The 16,545-nt window shown below is 31.9% G+C and overlaps 2 protein-coding genes across 3 annotated transcripts; both read left to right on the forward strand.

Moving 5' to 3' along the window:
* Positions 1-534: 534 nt before the first annotated feature.
* On the forward strand, positions 535-7,858 carry LOC116773526 (histone-lysine N-methyltransferase, H3 lysine-79 specific-like). 2 transcript variants are annotated; one of them, XM_032666000.2, is made up of 10 exons: positions 535-670; positions 1,489-1,583; positions 2,273-2,527; positions 2,600-2,750; positions 2,934-3,117; positions 3,729-3,907; positions 4,386-4,562; positions 4,727-4,939; positions 6,537-6,640; positions 7,720-7,858. In XM_032666000.2, exons 4-10 carry the CDS (start codon positions 2,610-2,612, stop codon positions 7,805-7,807), a joined length of 1,086 nt encoding a protein of 361 aa, XP_032521891.2. In that variant the 5' UTR covers positions 535-670; positions 1,489-1,583; positions 2,273-2,527; positions 2,600-2,609; the 3' UTR covers positions 7,808-7,858. The 2 variants fall into 2 exon arrangements, with proteins under 2 accessions (XP_032521891.2, XP_061384863.1); XM_061528879.1 differs by lacking the exons at positions 535-670; positions 1,489-1,583 and having other exon boundaries at positions 1,791-2,527.
* Positions 7,859-8,864: 1,006 nt separating this feature from the next.
* Positions 8,865-16,354, forward strand: LOC116773408 (uncharacterized). Its single transcript, XM_061528880.1, has 11 exons — positions 8,865-9,092; positions 9,426-9,560; positions 9,830-10,162; positions 11,369-11,855; positions 11,995-12,154; positions 12,436-12,476; positions 13,066-13,140; positions 13,357-13,454; positions 14,433-14,525; positions 15,106-15,267; positions 15,751-16,354. Exons 1-11 carry the CDS (start codon positions 8,979-8,981, stop codon positions 16,036-16,038), a joined length of 1,986 nt encoding a protein of 661 aa, XP_061384864.1. The 5' UTR covers positions 8,865-8,978; the 3' UTR covers positions 16,039-16,354.
* Positions 16,355-16,545: the final 191 nt, after the last annotated feature.

The raw sequence follows: 16,545 nt of genomic DNA on the forward strand, positions 1-16,545 counted from the left end.
GCCTTGAAACACGCACGGTACGTTATTAGCTAAATTGAACTAATATAATTCTAAATCGCTCGATGCACTCCATGTAATGGGGGTCAACGACCGTGTTAAACTAAATTACTGGGGAACATAAAAGAATTTATATTGTATCAACCTCAACTTTGTAAGAAAAACGTTTTATTTACATTCATTTAAGAATATTTAACACTTGTAATAATATAAAGAAATATGTACTTTAAAAAACTTTTTTTTTTTTTGGTTTCGTTCAATTTTCTGTGTAGGACAATTTTGATCTCTCAAATAGAAGTAGATATTTTTTTTACAGACCACAAATAAGTATCAAATACATTGTTATCTTTAAATATTAAATTATATTCACTGTTGAAAATATTGTACTTATCATAAATCCGTAAGTAATTTTTATGTAGCTACACCGTAAACGAAAGACTATTGCTTTAATCACAGATAACTACGACAGAACCGCAGGCAAAATATAGTGATATATACTCATTAACCATTATAATGAATATTGCCATAGTTACGTTAAATCAATCGTGTCGCGAGTGGAGGTTGTAGTTTACATTTAGTGACTATCGTTTCAAGCTACAAGATGGTCGAGTTGAATAAGTTCCATTTAAAATCTTCGTCCGTATATTTTGGACATCCGACGCAGTTCTGGAGGGTAATGTATTTAAAAAAAAAAACTTTTTTTTTTTTTATTAATGCCTGTATGTATATTTTTTATTTTCTATTTAAGTTGTTATTTAAAAGTAATAGTAATAGCAATTAAAGTCATATATTTATATAATGTGTTATGCATTATACGTACATAACTTTACTAATAAAAACTGCTGAAACTAGTAATTTTTTTGTTTGAAGAAAATAATTGTGAGACCGGATTTAATACGTGGATATTTGTTACTCTCAAACTGAAATGCTGAGCAGGTTTCGATAATACTTTCCAGTAATATAGTTAAGACGTAGAATAATCCTAATGTTCGTCTTGTTCCAACAAAACCAAGGCACAACTGTTGTATTTTATGAAGGCTCATGCCGCAAATTGTAGACGACGCTGACATTTACTTAAATATTTTTTAATCACTCCCAAAGCCTTTTCCCACTAAATCGCTATTAAACAATGCAACTTAACTCTCCGTCCGTTATATTAATATAACCGCTTTTCATTAAACGCATATCTATTTACGCCTGCATGGTAAATATACCAAAAAAAAAATCGCAACGTACCTTCCTGTTTATTATTTCGATTAATATTTGAAACTACACAACAAATTAGGACTTTCACAGTCGAAGAACTTATACATTAACTGCAACTTGGGCGACTATTTAAAAAAAAAAAATAGTAATTTAACATAAATGTAACAAATTACTATTCCATACAAACGAAATAAATAACTTTAAAATAAAAATAAATTTATTCAAGAATAAAACTAACAATCATACCCACGATACATAATATACATACATACATTTAATTCACAGCAAAGGAAACAAAGATCTGTAGAGCCAGTTGTAGAGGTCGAGGCCATGAAGAGAACAGCTGATATGGTGGACTACGATAAAATACATTTGGAAAAGTAATATCCATTGTATAATATATAATATTTAAGAAAATCTAGAGTAATATATATGACTTAAACTACTCATAACTCAATAACGGCTGCACGGATTTGGATGGGATTGTTTAGGAGGTAGTTCAGAACCAGGAGATAAACATAGGATACGTCTCATCAGATGTGACCTCATGTGAGACGTCGTACACGTGACTTGAAAAAGAGAATGCGAGCCACTGTAAAACGACTCTTACTCTCTCTGAGTCTTATTCCGAAGTTCACACAGACGAAGTCATGGACAAAAACTAGTATATATATATACATTATAACTTTTGTGGGTTACATTTATTCTCAGATGAAAGTAATTGAGCAATATGAACTTACTTACAAAATCCATGTTACAAAATTATGATCTTGATTGAGATCTAAGACTTTCGCGAGTTTTATTCATTTAAATGAAACTTATATTTTTTGGATATACTACGCGTGGTTTATTTTTGTAAAAAACTACGTACTCCCGACGTTTCGGTTACTTTTCAGCAACCGTGGTCACGGCATCTCGTCTGCCCGTTAGTTTCATTTATATGATCTTGATTTTTTTACGGATAAATCAATTAATATAAGATTTACTTAGTTATATGAAATACCTATAACATAATAAAATAAATGAAAAAACGGTAGCTAGTAAACAATGGTTATATGGCACATTTCAGAGCGATCATAAATAGGGCTGAAGAGAGGGTGAGACAGTTACTGGACAAAGAGGAGATAAAGCTTTGACATAGAAGGGAAAAATTACAACATCTCCTACTGAAAGAACACGAGGAGTTTGTACAGGAACAAGCAGAAAGAGATGCAATAAGAGAGTGTGGTTACTGTGAAAATAAGAATAGAAAAGAGCAATACGAAGAAGATTTAGATAAAGAGAAAATACGAGAGTGCTTGAAGGCGTTAGAAAGAGAAAAAATGTTAATAATTATATACAATTTCATCTTAATTTAAGATAATTTTGATATAATGAAAATAGTACTTTATTTTAGTGCAAAGGGAATGAAAAGCACAAAAGCCGATGAAATTTTCTTGAGGGAAATGCAGAGAGAACAGATGATAGAAAAGAAGAGAATTCAACAGAGTCAAGAAGATGTTGATATGATGTGGCATCAAGTACTGCTAGAAGATGTTAGGATAAAGGTCAATGAACTTATAACTATGGAGTTTGAAATATTTGTAATAAAATATTAACAAAAACGCTTAAAAAATCCCTTTAAATTTTTGTGAAATTTTTTTCAATATAAATCTTTTATATTCTAAAATATATTATTTCAAAGGTATGCTTAAAGCAGGGTAGTACTGATTAATATAATAATATCTCAGGAGGAACAAGAACGGCTGAGAATTGAGAAGAACAAACAAGAAATGATCGAACGTCGATTAGCGTACGACGAACAAATAACTAGCGCGAATAGAAAGAGACGGGAAGTAATACAGAGTGAGAGAGAAATAGAAAATAGGAGATTGGAGAAGATGAAATATAGAATGGAACAGGATTATTATGATGGTACTAATAATGAATGAATGAATGAATGAATGAAAGAATGAAAGAATGAATGAATGAATATATACAATAATATGACTTATTTTTTTTTCATCAAAACTCATTGAATTTTTTTTTTTTAATCCTAATTATTATTAACTTTTCTTTCTGTTTGCTTAACTCAAGTCTGAATTTTCACGTACGAAGAGATTTCAGTTTTTTTATCTAAGAACCTACATCGGTACTATATTAATGAATAAAAAACTGTTTACATACTTTGACTAGTAAAAGTTTGTTTCGACAACACAGAACTGACAGTTTGAAAGTATTAACACAGAAATCTTCGTGTTTATATACTTCGATGTTTGGGAGTATTGTACGAAACACAAAATAACAAAAATATTATAATATATAAGTAATTACATAGACTCGGTTAAACATCTTTGAATATTGGAAAGTTTTTAAAATTATAATTCAATGAGAGACAAAATTTAGACATATAATGCAGAGAAGTGCTACTTATCGCCCCCGAAAAATCAGTCACATCAGGAATCAAATACTAAGAAAAAATAATATATTAATATAAAGAAATACAATGCGCCAAAAATAGATAAAACTCCTTTAACGTGTTTAAGCTATAACGAGGAAAAAGAATCAGCAGATGAAAAACAAAATGAATTACCTCGAAGGCTTTAACATGAAGACGTCCAGGATGATGAATGATAAGGAGATGGAAAAACAAGTTGATGATAGAATTATAAACACCGCCTTGGAAGAATTGAGGAGGGAAAGAGAGCAGAAGATAGCTCGGATGGTATGGAACGAATGAGAATACTGTTTATTTTGTTACATATTCATTCATTCATTCAGTCATTTCTTTCTTTCATTCATTCATTCCATCAATCAATAATTTCTTTAAGTTACACATAAATAGTGGCGAAATAGTTGAGTTTTTTTTTCTAATCCTCACTAATATTAAATATTCTTCTTAACTAATATTAAATATCGTTCTTGTATACATAAAGTTTTTAATTATTTGGTAAATCTGTTTGTTTCTGTATAAATCCTAAACAAGACATAAATCTAGTAATGCTACGAGCTTGTCATCTGAAAAGCATTGTTACGTATCACACAATACACACACGCGTAAGACATTTTGCACTTGAGATTTAGAAACCCAGAAACGATAAGAGTAAGTAAAGTCACGGCTCAAAACTAGATTTGAAACTGTTAGTAAGAACAATTTCAAATATCAACAATACATTTTTTTTTATATCTTCTTCATATTTCAGGAATGTTTAAAAATGGAGAAGAAATTATTCACGGATCATCGTTCACGTGAGAGAAAATTAGCTGAAAATTTGGAAAAAGAAACAGAGAGAATAGCGTTTATGTTGAAACAAGAGAAAGAGAGGGAGGCGGACGACGTCACCAGGGAGATAGAAGTCGGGAGACGAAATAACAGATACGTAAGCCTTTATGAACAATGAAATAATTTATGAAATTAATATAATACATACTTATTAACCTTTAAAATCTATTTTTTTTTAACTAATTAACTCTTTATTGTTATAAACATCTTTAAGTTACAAAACACAGGCATTATAAAAAACAACACAAATATTATCTATAGAAAGCGTCTCAAGAGTACAAGAACCATCTAGAAGATTTGAACATAGAAAGAGAGAGACAGAGAAAGGAAAGGATGGAGACAATGGCGAGAGTGAAAGAGACAGCGCATAAAGAGCTAACAAAGAAGCTAGAACATAGCAAGGAAGAACTGAACAATCAAATAAAATACAGAAAATCGTTGACGAAACAAATACAAGAGAATAAAATTATAATGGTACTTCATTAAGATATTATCTAATACTTCTCCGTGACTTTGCTTGTATGTTATATGATTATTTTCAATCTTTGACGTCGCTACTATGGGGTTTTCCAATAGGGACGCTTGAACTTTGACAGCTGATTGCGGCCATGTTGTTTGAGTGACAGCTGTCAAATGCAGTGTGTTATATTCATTCCGTCCTCCCAAACCACCATGGCAGGTTACAGTGTCGAGCAGCACGTGCAAATCATAAAATTGTTTTATGAAAATGGGTCTTCAGTTCGAGCAACGTTCCGCGCACTTCGCCCGTTTTACGGTCGCGATGATCGTCCTGCCGAGTCGACTATCCGTCGATTGGTGGACAAATTCGAGTCAACCGGGTCAGTTAACAATCAGCCGGTTCCCGTGCGTCAACGTAACGCGAGATCTGCCGAGAATATCGCCGCTGTGCGCGACAGTGTCCTCGAAAACCCGCGGCAGTCAATTCCGCGTCGCGCATAGGAACTCGGCCTTTCGCAGACGACAACTTGGCGAATTTTGCGTTGTGACTTGAGCCTGCACCCGTACAAGATCCAGCTGACCCAAGAGCTCAAGGTTAATGACCATAGACAGCGCCGTGTGTTCGCTGACTGGGCATTAGAGCAGTTGGAAGTTGACGCCGATTTTGGCAAAAAAATCATCTTCAGCGACGAGGCGCATTTTTGGATGAATGGCTATGTCAACAAGCAAAATTGCCGTATTTGGGACGAGACCAATCCACACGAGGTTCACCAAGTGGCAATGCACCCGCAGAAAGTGACTGTTTGGTGCGGATTTTGGGCCGGAGGCGTGATTGGTCCGTATTTTTTCGAAAACGATAATGGTGTGGCCGTCACCGTCAATGGTGAGCGATACCGGTCGATGATAACCAACTTCTTTTGGCCTGAAATCGAGAATATGGATCTGGACAACATGTGGTTTCAACAGGACGGCGCTACGTGCCACACAGCACACGCTACGATGGAAGTTCTGCACGAGCAATTTCTGGACATGGTCATCTCGCGCGGAGGCGACGTGAACTGGCCACCGAGATCGTGCGATTTGACCCCGCTGGACTTTTTCTTGTGGGGTTTTCTTAAGTCGCAGGTCTATGCCAACAAGCCGCAAACCACCGATGCCCTCAAAGTCAACATACGCCACGCCATCGATCAAATACAGCCCGATTTGTGCGCCAGAGTCATCGAAAATTGGACCTTTCGTGTGCGCGCCACCAACCGAAGCCGTGGCGGTCATTTGAATGATGTCATATTCCATACATAATGGGGTCGATAGACCTTCCAAATAAAAAAAAAATTTCGTAAATATCTTTCCTACATGTATTTTTTTTTTGCATTTCAAAGATCAAGCGCCCTTAATGGAAAACCCTATAGTACTGGGTTCGTATATGTGGTGGGATTAGGGAAATTAACTAACAAAAGCATTGAAACTAAGCTGACAAATAAATTAAATCATAAGAATTTAAATATTTCATCTTCCTATTTAAGATAAAATTTAATTTTAAAATGCATTTAAATGTATGCAACGAACTAAATAACTTATAATCTGAGTATTCATTAACTGATTTTCTGTTTAGAAAATGGAAAATAAAGAGATTCGTGAAAAACAGATGCCGTTCACGAAAAATATTGTCACTTTCAAAGACGCCATGAAGGATATCGCGAAGTTTGGGACCAACAGGCGAGTAAATTATTATATATTATTATTGTTACCTCTCATAACTTCTAATATTAAGGTTAACATATGTTAGAACATATTTTTTTAGTAACTAATATAACTAATAAACTATTAACTAATATCTATACATAAGTTGTAGTGTTTAAGTTTTGAAGCAGTGCTTGAAGTAAATTTTCAATTGACCATAACTTCTTTTTCCCTTAACCGATTTTGACGAAACAAAGTTTTAAAAAAGCCTCTAATTATATGTAATCCAACTGTGAAAACCTCGTTCAAATCCGTTGAGAAGTTTTGAAGTTATAACGTATCAGACAGCCAAACAAAAATTCCAAAAATTGTTTTTTTGGTTTCTACGACTCTTTAATCGCCTCCTAACATTCGATTTTTTCTGTCTTATTATATTATGTATTATATAACAATATATATAACAATTTTTGTTTTTAAACGACTTTATTATATTATATTGTTATCGATGTTGAATAGAATTTAAATATATTGCATTGTGAAATTAAAGTACGTTTTTTAAATAATATAAGTCTTTACATCAACACTCGCAACTACACTGCTTTATAGACTGCTATTAAATTTTATAGGTTATATTCCTTAGACCAGTGGTTCCCAACCGGTGGTCCGCGGGATTCAAAAAGTGGTCCGCGAACGAATTTAAAAACTGTTTTAAATTTTATTAATGTTTTAATAAAATATTTTTGTCGATACTAAACACATTGAGTTTTTTATTAAAGTTTATTTCTTAGTCATTCACTTTATTTTTCTTTTACGTCGTGGTCCCGTGCGAACAACAGAGAATACAAAGTGGTCCCTAGTCAAGAAAAGGTTGGGAACCACTGCCTTAGACACTTAAAATAGATCAACATATTCATTAAATATAAAATTACTAAACCTTTTTATAAACACCACTTATCAGTAAAGTGTTAGTGTAAAGTATTTTCTTACATATGGCATACGTTTATTAACAACGGCCGTCTGAAATGCGACATGCGATAGGCGGACAAAAAATTGGATGCGATGTAACGTAAAAGTTTATATGATATGTTGATATATTCCTGTTCTATCATTTACAGTCAAAATCCAGTCCATCCGTTTAGAAAGCTGATGCAGGCACAACCAGAGAACCCCAAGTCTTTACCGCTAATTAGAAAGCTCAACTAAACTTGTTATAAATTTACTACACTATAATAAAATAAAATATGTATTCATAAACACACACCTTTTTATTAACATCCTTATTATTACCAAATCAATTGAGATTTTATTATATTTTTGATATTTCTAGTATAGAATGAAAATTCAATCTAACCTCACGTCTATGACATTTAATGCGTTTGTTTGACACCAAATCATTCAACACTTTCGTTTCATCTAAACTGTTAAATGAAGTGTGACTTAATATTTTTATACTTATTTAAATATATTTTATTTCAATATGTCTATTTGCAATTCATTTTTTATTTGAACCCAGAGTGGATTACTTTAAGAGATAAAAAAAAAATGTTCTAAATTTTCAAAATAAAAATCGAAGTATAATTTAACAGTAAATTTTTTTTCAGCCAGTATTCGACATTTATTATTATCATTAATAAAGCCAATCGAATAAATAAAGTACACATGATAGAATAGGGAACGTAGTAATAATAATTGCTGTCGTAGCTAATTGCACATCCCTATTAAAAGTAAAAAAGTAAAAGTTATTATGATCTAATGAAAAAAATATAATTTGTCAATATTGACACTTTGAGTGATGTAGGTAAATTATTATTGAGTTATTATGTACGCAACATCATCATTTAATAATTATGTTTAAAAAAATAATCGATAATATTTTAAGCAGCCTAAGAAAATAGTTAAAATAATACATGCATGAATGAGAACTTCCAGTATTATTGTTCTCTATAACTACTAGCGACATCTGGTAATACTTAAGGAATACCATCACAGCAGATTTTCAGTTTTTTACTTCCTTTATTAAAAAATAAATAAATAACTGTAAATAAAAAAATATATTCTATCTTTTTAAATTATACAATTATTAATTAATAATAATTTTTTTGAATATAATTCTTGCATTATAACATTATAAATGAAACCGTATGTCGTTTCTTCATATCAAAACAAAACAAAAAGTAGGTATGTACATCAACTTCCGAAGACAAAGTTTATCTCGTCTTATAAAGATTATTTGCTTAAAAATAATTCAGGTGAAGTAATGTTTTAAATTAGATACCGCTAATTATGTTGTGAGGGTATTTCTATGAATACTAATAAGATGACTTTTATAATCATTTAATTATTTTGTGTGCACGTGTAACGGTTATAAATAACAATGGAAGACGATGATAAAAAGAACAAAGTGTTTTCTTATAGCAATCTGGAAAATCAAACATATCGGTATTTACAACATCTAGCTAAATCTCTTGAATTACCGGCAAATTTTAAGGTAAAATTTAATTTTTAACAACCATATTCATATCTAGCCTTAACAATGATAATACAATATTGAATAAATATCTACAATTAAATTAATTAACCAATTAGGTACTGTATTAAGAATGAGCTATCATAAATTTAATTAAGTTATGAATCTGTATTTCACACTAGGAAAATTAACTTTAAATGCTTATATTATTTAATTTGTAAATTATGTACCATATATTCTCTTAATGAATAAAAAGTGTCGAATGTTTTGGAAAGCTGAGGATTTATAAAAAATATATTAATAAAATAGTATTGACAATTTAAAGCATTTAAAGTACAATAAAAATCATTCCAGAAAATATATCTTATAGAATTAATACTTGCCAAAAAACACAACACAGATGTTGAAGTGAACAACATCATTAAAAGGGTAAAAACTGAAAGGCTTCAACTTGTGTGTGCAAGAAAGGAATGGTTGAAACGTAAACAGGTGATATATTATATTTATAAATTAATTAAAATGACTCTTATTATTAATACATAATTGTGTTAAAGATAAATTAAATTATTGAAATAACATTAAATTAAATTTAAAATGTATTTTAAGATATAATTAATTAAGTAGGTTTTATTAGTGAAGTACTAAAATTTTATAAATTTTTTAAATATAGAATATAATTTTTAAGTTTTTTTTTTTAAGTTTTTTTATTGCGTACAGCATTTATATATTTAAGTGTTTAATTATATATTTTCTTACAGATTGTCCACAAATCTTCACCACCGATAATGTCTACACCAAAACGTTTCAGTTACAGCCCTGAGATGAGAACAATCTCTTACAACCCTAAAAGAAATTTACTTAGAAATATTTCCGCTAAAAACTCATGCGACAGAGTCTTAAGGAGCTTCGATATGAAAAATTACACCTCAAATTCCATAGACAATTTGAACAAAGAGTCAAGTATAAAGATCATAGCTAACGGCGGATTCCCACAAATTAATTTAGCCAAGTGTGTTATGAAGCGACATAGGCCGAGCATTCTGACATCCAACACGGGATTGAAGAGGCAATTGATGCTAACATCGGCGATGGTGAGATATTATCTTTCTAAACTACATGTTCTATAAATAAAATAGCTTAGAAGGATGTTTAAACATAAAACAGAAATTTCCATATATGTATTAACAAAATACATATTTATTGAGAACTCATACAAACTTAATATAAAATTAAATATCCTGATATGAAGTATTGATAAAAATATAAAGATTTCCTTAATATTATTTATATAATCTTTATTTAAATAATTGTTATATACTATATTTGCTCGCGACTTCGTCCGGTAGGAATTCTTAATATGGACACAGAAGTATGGTGTGTTAGAACGATAGTTATTATAACTCGCCGTTAGCGCCATCTATCGTCAGTATCATGGCACTTCATACATTCAATTGATATACAGTTATCTTGCGGGTAACTCACGTAGTTCCGAGATAAATTATGGCCAGCTCTAAGTTTGATGTGTTATCTTCAGTACCGTTGAAATTTTATAAAAAATACGCTAAATAGCTTAAAAATATCGATAAAAAAAATTAAAAATATCGATAGGATGAGATAAAAAAAATTGTGTTCTCTGTTTAAATGGACATGACGTTTTGCTTTATTACAAACAAAAACATCATTAAATTTCTGCTGTGTGAGTTTCAAATAAATACATATGTCTTGTTTGTTTGTCACTACACATAGAGAGACAAGTCTTGATAAAAATATTGCGAGACCTTATACTAATTCAGAAACGTTTTAAAAACAAGTGGACGATCTTTTCCTTCCTCCATTTTTACGTAGTCCGTGATCCCGTACCGTGAATTAATGTTTGTGTGTCGACCAAAAAAAATATTGATAAAGCTAAATAAAAATTTTAGTTTATTTAACATGGAAAAAAAAACTTTTGAAGTATATATAACCAAAAAATTTAACACTTTTCTTCATAATTTTAATTAAAATTGCGAATAAATATTACATGTTCTTATATACAACAATACAACTATTTTCTAGTTAATAGAGCTATGCGAACAATCACTTTAAGTACGGTTCTTAGTGTCCCCTAAATATTTTTCCATTTAGTATGGAATTAAAAGTCCGGGATATCACGACAGCTCCGTCGGTAAACGATCGGAACGCGATAGTTCAATATATTCATAACAAACACGTAATTTACGTAAACATAAATGACAATAAATATCATTAAAACGTAGAATTGAAATTAAAATATATATATATATACACACATATTATAGGACACTATAGACCAACCGGCGAAACGCAAACGAACACTGAGCGGCATTTATCCGATACAAGACCTGATACCAAGAAACTTAACAACAGACAGCGTCTGTTTGAGAAAAATTGACGGTAGTTTGGCTAAAATAAACGCTCTGATACAAAAAAGCAACAGTACAATGCCGATACAGAAAAATAGCTACAGAAACCAGGACGTGAACGTGCAGGAGATAATAAACTGCGTGGAGTCTAGCAACGTGCTTCAGTACCCGAACATGTCGGCGCTGGACACGAGCACAGCCGACAGCTACAGCGACGCGGACCTGTACTCCATACACTACCACAAGAAAATAAAAGAGCAGATAAGATGCGAGAGGATAAGAAACGTGTCCGAGAGCCAGCACCTGCCCGACATCAGCGAGGTGTTCAGTCAGCTCAGTCAGCTCAACAGAAAGGATCTCACGGCGCCGCTGTACGTGCAAGTCAGTTCGGAGTCCGAGAGAAGTATGACTTGCTCACATAAATAAATGTCTTAATATATTTATATGGCAAAAAGTTTTTTTTTGTATCAACATGAAGCATAAAAAATTCGCTTTATTTTGTGGTAATGAAAATATATTGTAATATATATTTTTTGTCCCAGCACAAAACTACGTGTACAACATGCCGCGTGGCTCCAGCGCCGTGATGCTGGAGACGTTGTATAATTTTAAAAACCAACTAATAACCAACACGCCGCTCTTGAAGATAGCGTCTACAGCGAGCACCAAGTCTGTTTACAGCACGCCCACAGTCGTCACAGCGTCAGTATACATATATACTTTATATAGGGTGTATAAAAATGTTACCCCGAGGAACGCCCACAGTCCACTACTTTAAAATTATCATCAACTGATATTATATTATAATAATCCTTCTCCATTCCTCCTATATAACGTATGTTAATTTAATGCCAACATTATCATTATTAACAATATCATCCCGATATCTTGTCTCGTTGGTTTCAAACGCTCTGCTATGTCTATGCTATTTGCACTAATGTTTTTCTACCTCGTATATATTAATCCACGCTTTGCATGTACAGCTTGCCGCAACCTTCCACTGTTACCGCCGACGCTTACCCCTGTAAGTCTATCATATTCATCTTGCATGCATGCGTCATGCTACCGTGCTTATAATTTTCAAAATATATGCAAACGAAATGCACTTGTAATCCTAAGCATAGTGTGATTTGAATTCAGAATTTAAGATTAACAAATTTATTTATCAAAAAAGTATATAAATGTCGAATGATTATTTACAATATTAACCCTCGAATTTTTGTTAATTGAATGAGCTTTAGCGTACAATATTTTTTGGACATAGAATCCGTTTTAAAGCCCTAAAATTTAAATATTTGGTCCCGTCAAATTTTTATGATAACAATCACCCCATACAACTGGGCTATCGAACAAAAAACCTAGACTCGATCCTACATGGGGTGGTAAACATAATTTCCGTGTATCAATAACCCGAGTCGCCAGTGTAGCGTCAGTCGCTTCACAGAATTACGTTAAAAACAATGCTATACAGCCGGTAAAACTATAAAAAAGTATTTATTAATGTCCATACAGATTCATTTCCCTCATCACGGTCTCTAAGTAACGCGTAGAGCATCATCAATATTAGTTTTATTTATATCTTTAATGTTATCTCGTTTTTTTTTTCTTCGAAGCTGAAAACCGTAGGTTGGAGGACGTGTACGAATTCCTTCAATTCTCAGAATCCACATTAAGAAGATACTCGCAAGGTATTCTGTTGTTGGGTTGTGTACATTTTCTGCTATATTCATATAACCGACACAAATTAAATGTGATCAAAGATTCAACGTTTATTCCTTTTTTATATCTACATAATTAAAAAAAAAATTAAATTTAGACACATTAAATCCTTATATTTCAATCATAACAATATTTCTCTTATGAGCATAATTCTCTTACAAATGAGTCTCATTCGTATATTCCAGATCCCGATACTCCGATGTCTCAGAGCTCACAGGATATAAACACTTGTAGCATACCGGAGATGGTGGAAGACGCTATGGACATCATAAGGGGGGACGGGGTAATGCTGTATACAGCAATCATATATATATTTAGAATCCTAATTAAATCATTAAAATAATATAGTTGTCTCATAAAACCAGTACTTTCAAATGACAAATCAAACCTTAACTAGAACAAACTAATTATAATCTTTGATAAAATACTTTCCCGCGCAAAACTGAACAAACCAAACGTCATTGCTGTAACGTCACTTCGGGTGCGTTCGGGAATTAAAGATTCGGTTCAAATGAAATGTATATATACAATACATATACAAAATTTAATAGGAAATATAGAATAAAAAATTAATATGCTAGAATCAGAACATGATAGATCAATTGTAAAAGCAACTATACAGCGATATTTCAAAAGTCTAAGGTTCTAGTCCAGCTTGGATATATGAGATTTTCATTATTTTTTGTGTATACTTGGGCTAAACCAAGTGTGCTATCATCTGAAAAATATTATTATAGGAATGTATGAAAAATTTGTACACATTTAAGTTATAAAAACCTGTCCTCTTGACATAAGTTAGAATCGACAACCCGAATTCAGATTGTTTTTAGTTTTTTCCTTTATAACATATATACATATCGTGTGAAGATTTATGAAAAAAATTAATATTAATTGTGCGTGGAGTCCCTCCGCGCGGAAGAAGTGAAACTTCGTAATGTTGAAATGAAAATATGCCTTGAGATTGATTTTTAAGGAATTTTTGGTGTTTCTTTACTAAAACTAACTTTATTAACTCTACTTACAAATCAAAACTGATAGCCCGCATGCGTTCGAGCGCCACGCATTCCCTCTCGCTCTCTCTTTATCTTAGGAACGTTAAACATTTAACGCAACCTTGTTGGAAGTCGCATAAGAAGTTTCACTTCAAAAATGGAAACTAATATTTACTTCAACATGTGTCTGGGGTCATTGTACTGGAATTAATTACTTACATTAACTTAATTATATTGATTCCATACAATTAAATTTTTATTAATTACAGAATTACATGCAACAGATAGAGACGGAGTCGGTGAGATGTGTTCTGTGTCAAGAAGAAGCGAACAAGCTCACTATAGAAGGACATGTTAGAATGGTATTGAAAATGCATTTTGATGATAATTTATATAAATTGAAGTTTTTTTTTTGGTAATAAAATACTTATGAAAATACAAAATCACAAAAATACGACAGGATAAGAAGACTTATAAAACGTTAATGAATAATAAAATAAAAATATAAACACGACAGGTAAATGAGCAAAGCAATCAAACACGACACTTTAGTCTCAGAAACGAATTCAACATATCATACATACATCATACAAGTCATCATCATCATACAAGTCATCATCATCATACAAGTCATCATCATCATACAAGTCATCATCATCATACAAGTCATCATCATCATACAAATCATCATCATCATACAAGTCATCATCATCATACAAGTCATCATTATCATACAAGTCATCATCATCATACAAGTCATCATCATCATACAAGTCATCATCATCATACAAGTCATCATCATCATACAAGTCATCATCATCATACAAGTCATCATCATCATACAAGTCATCATCATCATACAAGTCTTAACTTATACATCATCAGCTACTCTAATGTTACAAACGTCATCACACAAGGTTATCTTTATGTTTATTGTAACAGGAACACCCCGAACACATCCACCGCGGCGCCAGCGAGTGTTCCGTGTCTTTCCGTCTGTCCTCTATCTGCGGCTCCTGGTCCAGCGCCGTGGTCGAGCTGGATGATGTGCTGTGCGTGTTGAACGTCAGGTGTCATGAGGATCATCTATGGGGCGTACTGACGGTGAGGGAACTAACTTGATGTGACGTACAGTGACGTTTGTAACGCAATGTGACATGACATGACTTTTGTAACGCATTGTAACATGACATGACGTTTGTAACGCATTGTGAGGAAATGGGTGGTTACGTAATGTGACACGAAATGTTTTCTTGTTATGTAATGTAACGTTACGTGACTTGACCAACACATCAAAACACATCAAATCTTCTGTCAGCTGCATCAATATAAAGTTATTTACTCATAAATGCTTTAATACCAAAAATGTAACGCATTTGCTTTTCCAAATTGAATGATAACATTTTTAAAAAGCTACCAGAGACAAATAAAAAAATTTCATCGTTATTAATAATAAAAAGTGGCATATTAGAAGTATTTTTCAATATTATAATCTGTGGAGTATTTTCTTTCTTGTGTAATGTTACCAGATGCATGAATTTAAAACATAACTACCACTGTTCTAAACTTAGGTATTTTTATTTTCAGTCATTATCATCGGATGCTGTACAAAAATTTGGCAAGATAACAATATATAACAAGCTTTCCGGGGAGCCGTTCTATTGGTACGGCCCTATACATCCATCATACCACCAGCTGTATGAAAACGGCACGAATTGCATCAAAATAGGCCTATCCAAATTAGATTTGCTACACAACAGTGCAAACATAAGATTTGTCAACAGCGAGCTGGTCAGTGACACAAACAGCAAAGTTATTGTCGGACAGAAAATTCTAAACGACATAACAATTGATGTGTATGTTAATGTCTTTTGACATTTTATGTCATTTATTGTGTCACATCTGACATCTATTATGTCATACGTTATGTAGATTAAATTTTAATCCACATATTTATATTGTCTATTTATAAGAGATGATTTTTTTTTTATTATATATTTTTTTTGTCTTTACCGGAGTTGATTTTGATGGTTTTGTTTTTGTTTTGAATTTTTTATGAAGACGATTTAGAGATTTATTTCAGAAGAATTACTTACAAGCCTGATTATATCCAAATATATCTTTCTTTGTTATTGTACGGCCATTTTGTATAATTTTTATATCTTTATAATGGTTAAAAAGTAGAATAAATGTTCTTATATTTATTTTATTTTTTATCTGTGGTCCAATATTTAGTTTATGAGATACCTTTCTTATCTCGATTAATAAGACGGGTATTCATATGTTTAATTTCCTTTGTATGTTGTGTTATTTGTTACGAACTATTATTAAAACGAATCTATATTATTGTTTTTTATTTAATAAAATATACTATAAATGTTA

The sequence above is a fragment of the Danaus plexippus genome (assembly GCF_018135715.1).
Source record: "Danaus plexippus chromosome 22 unlocalized genomic scaffold, MEX_DaPlex mxdp_33, whole genome shotgun sequence".
Taxonomy (NCBI): Eukaryota; Metazoa; Arthropoda; class Insecta; order Lepidoptera; family Nymphalidae; genus Danaus; species Danaus plexippus.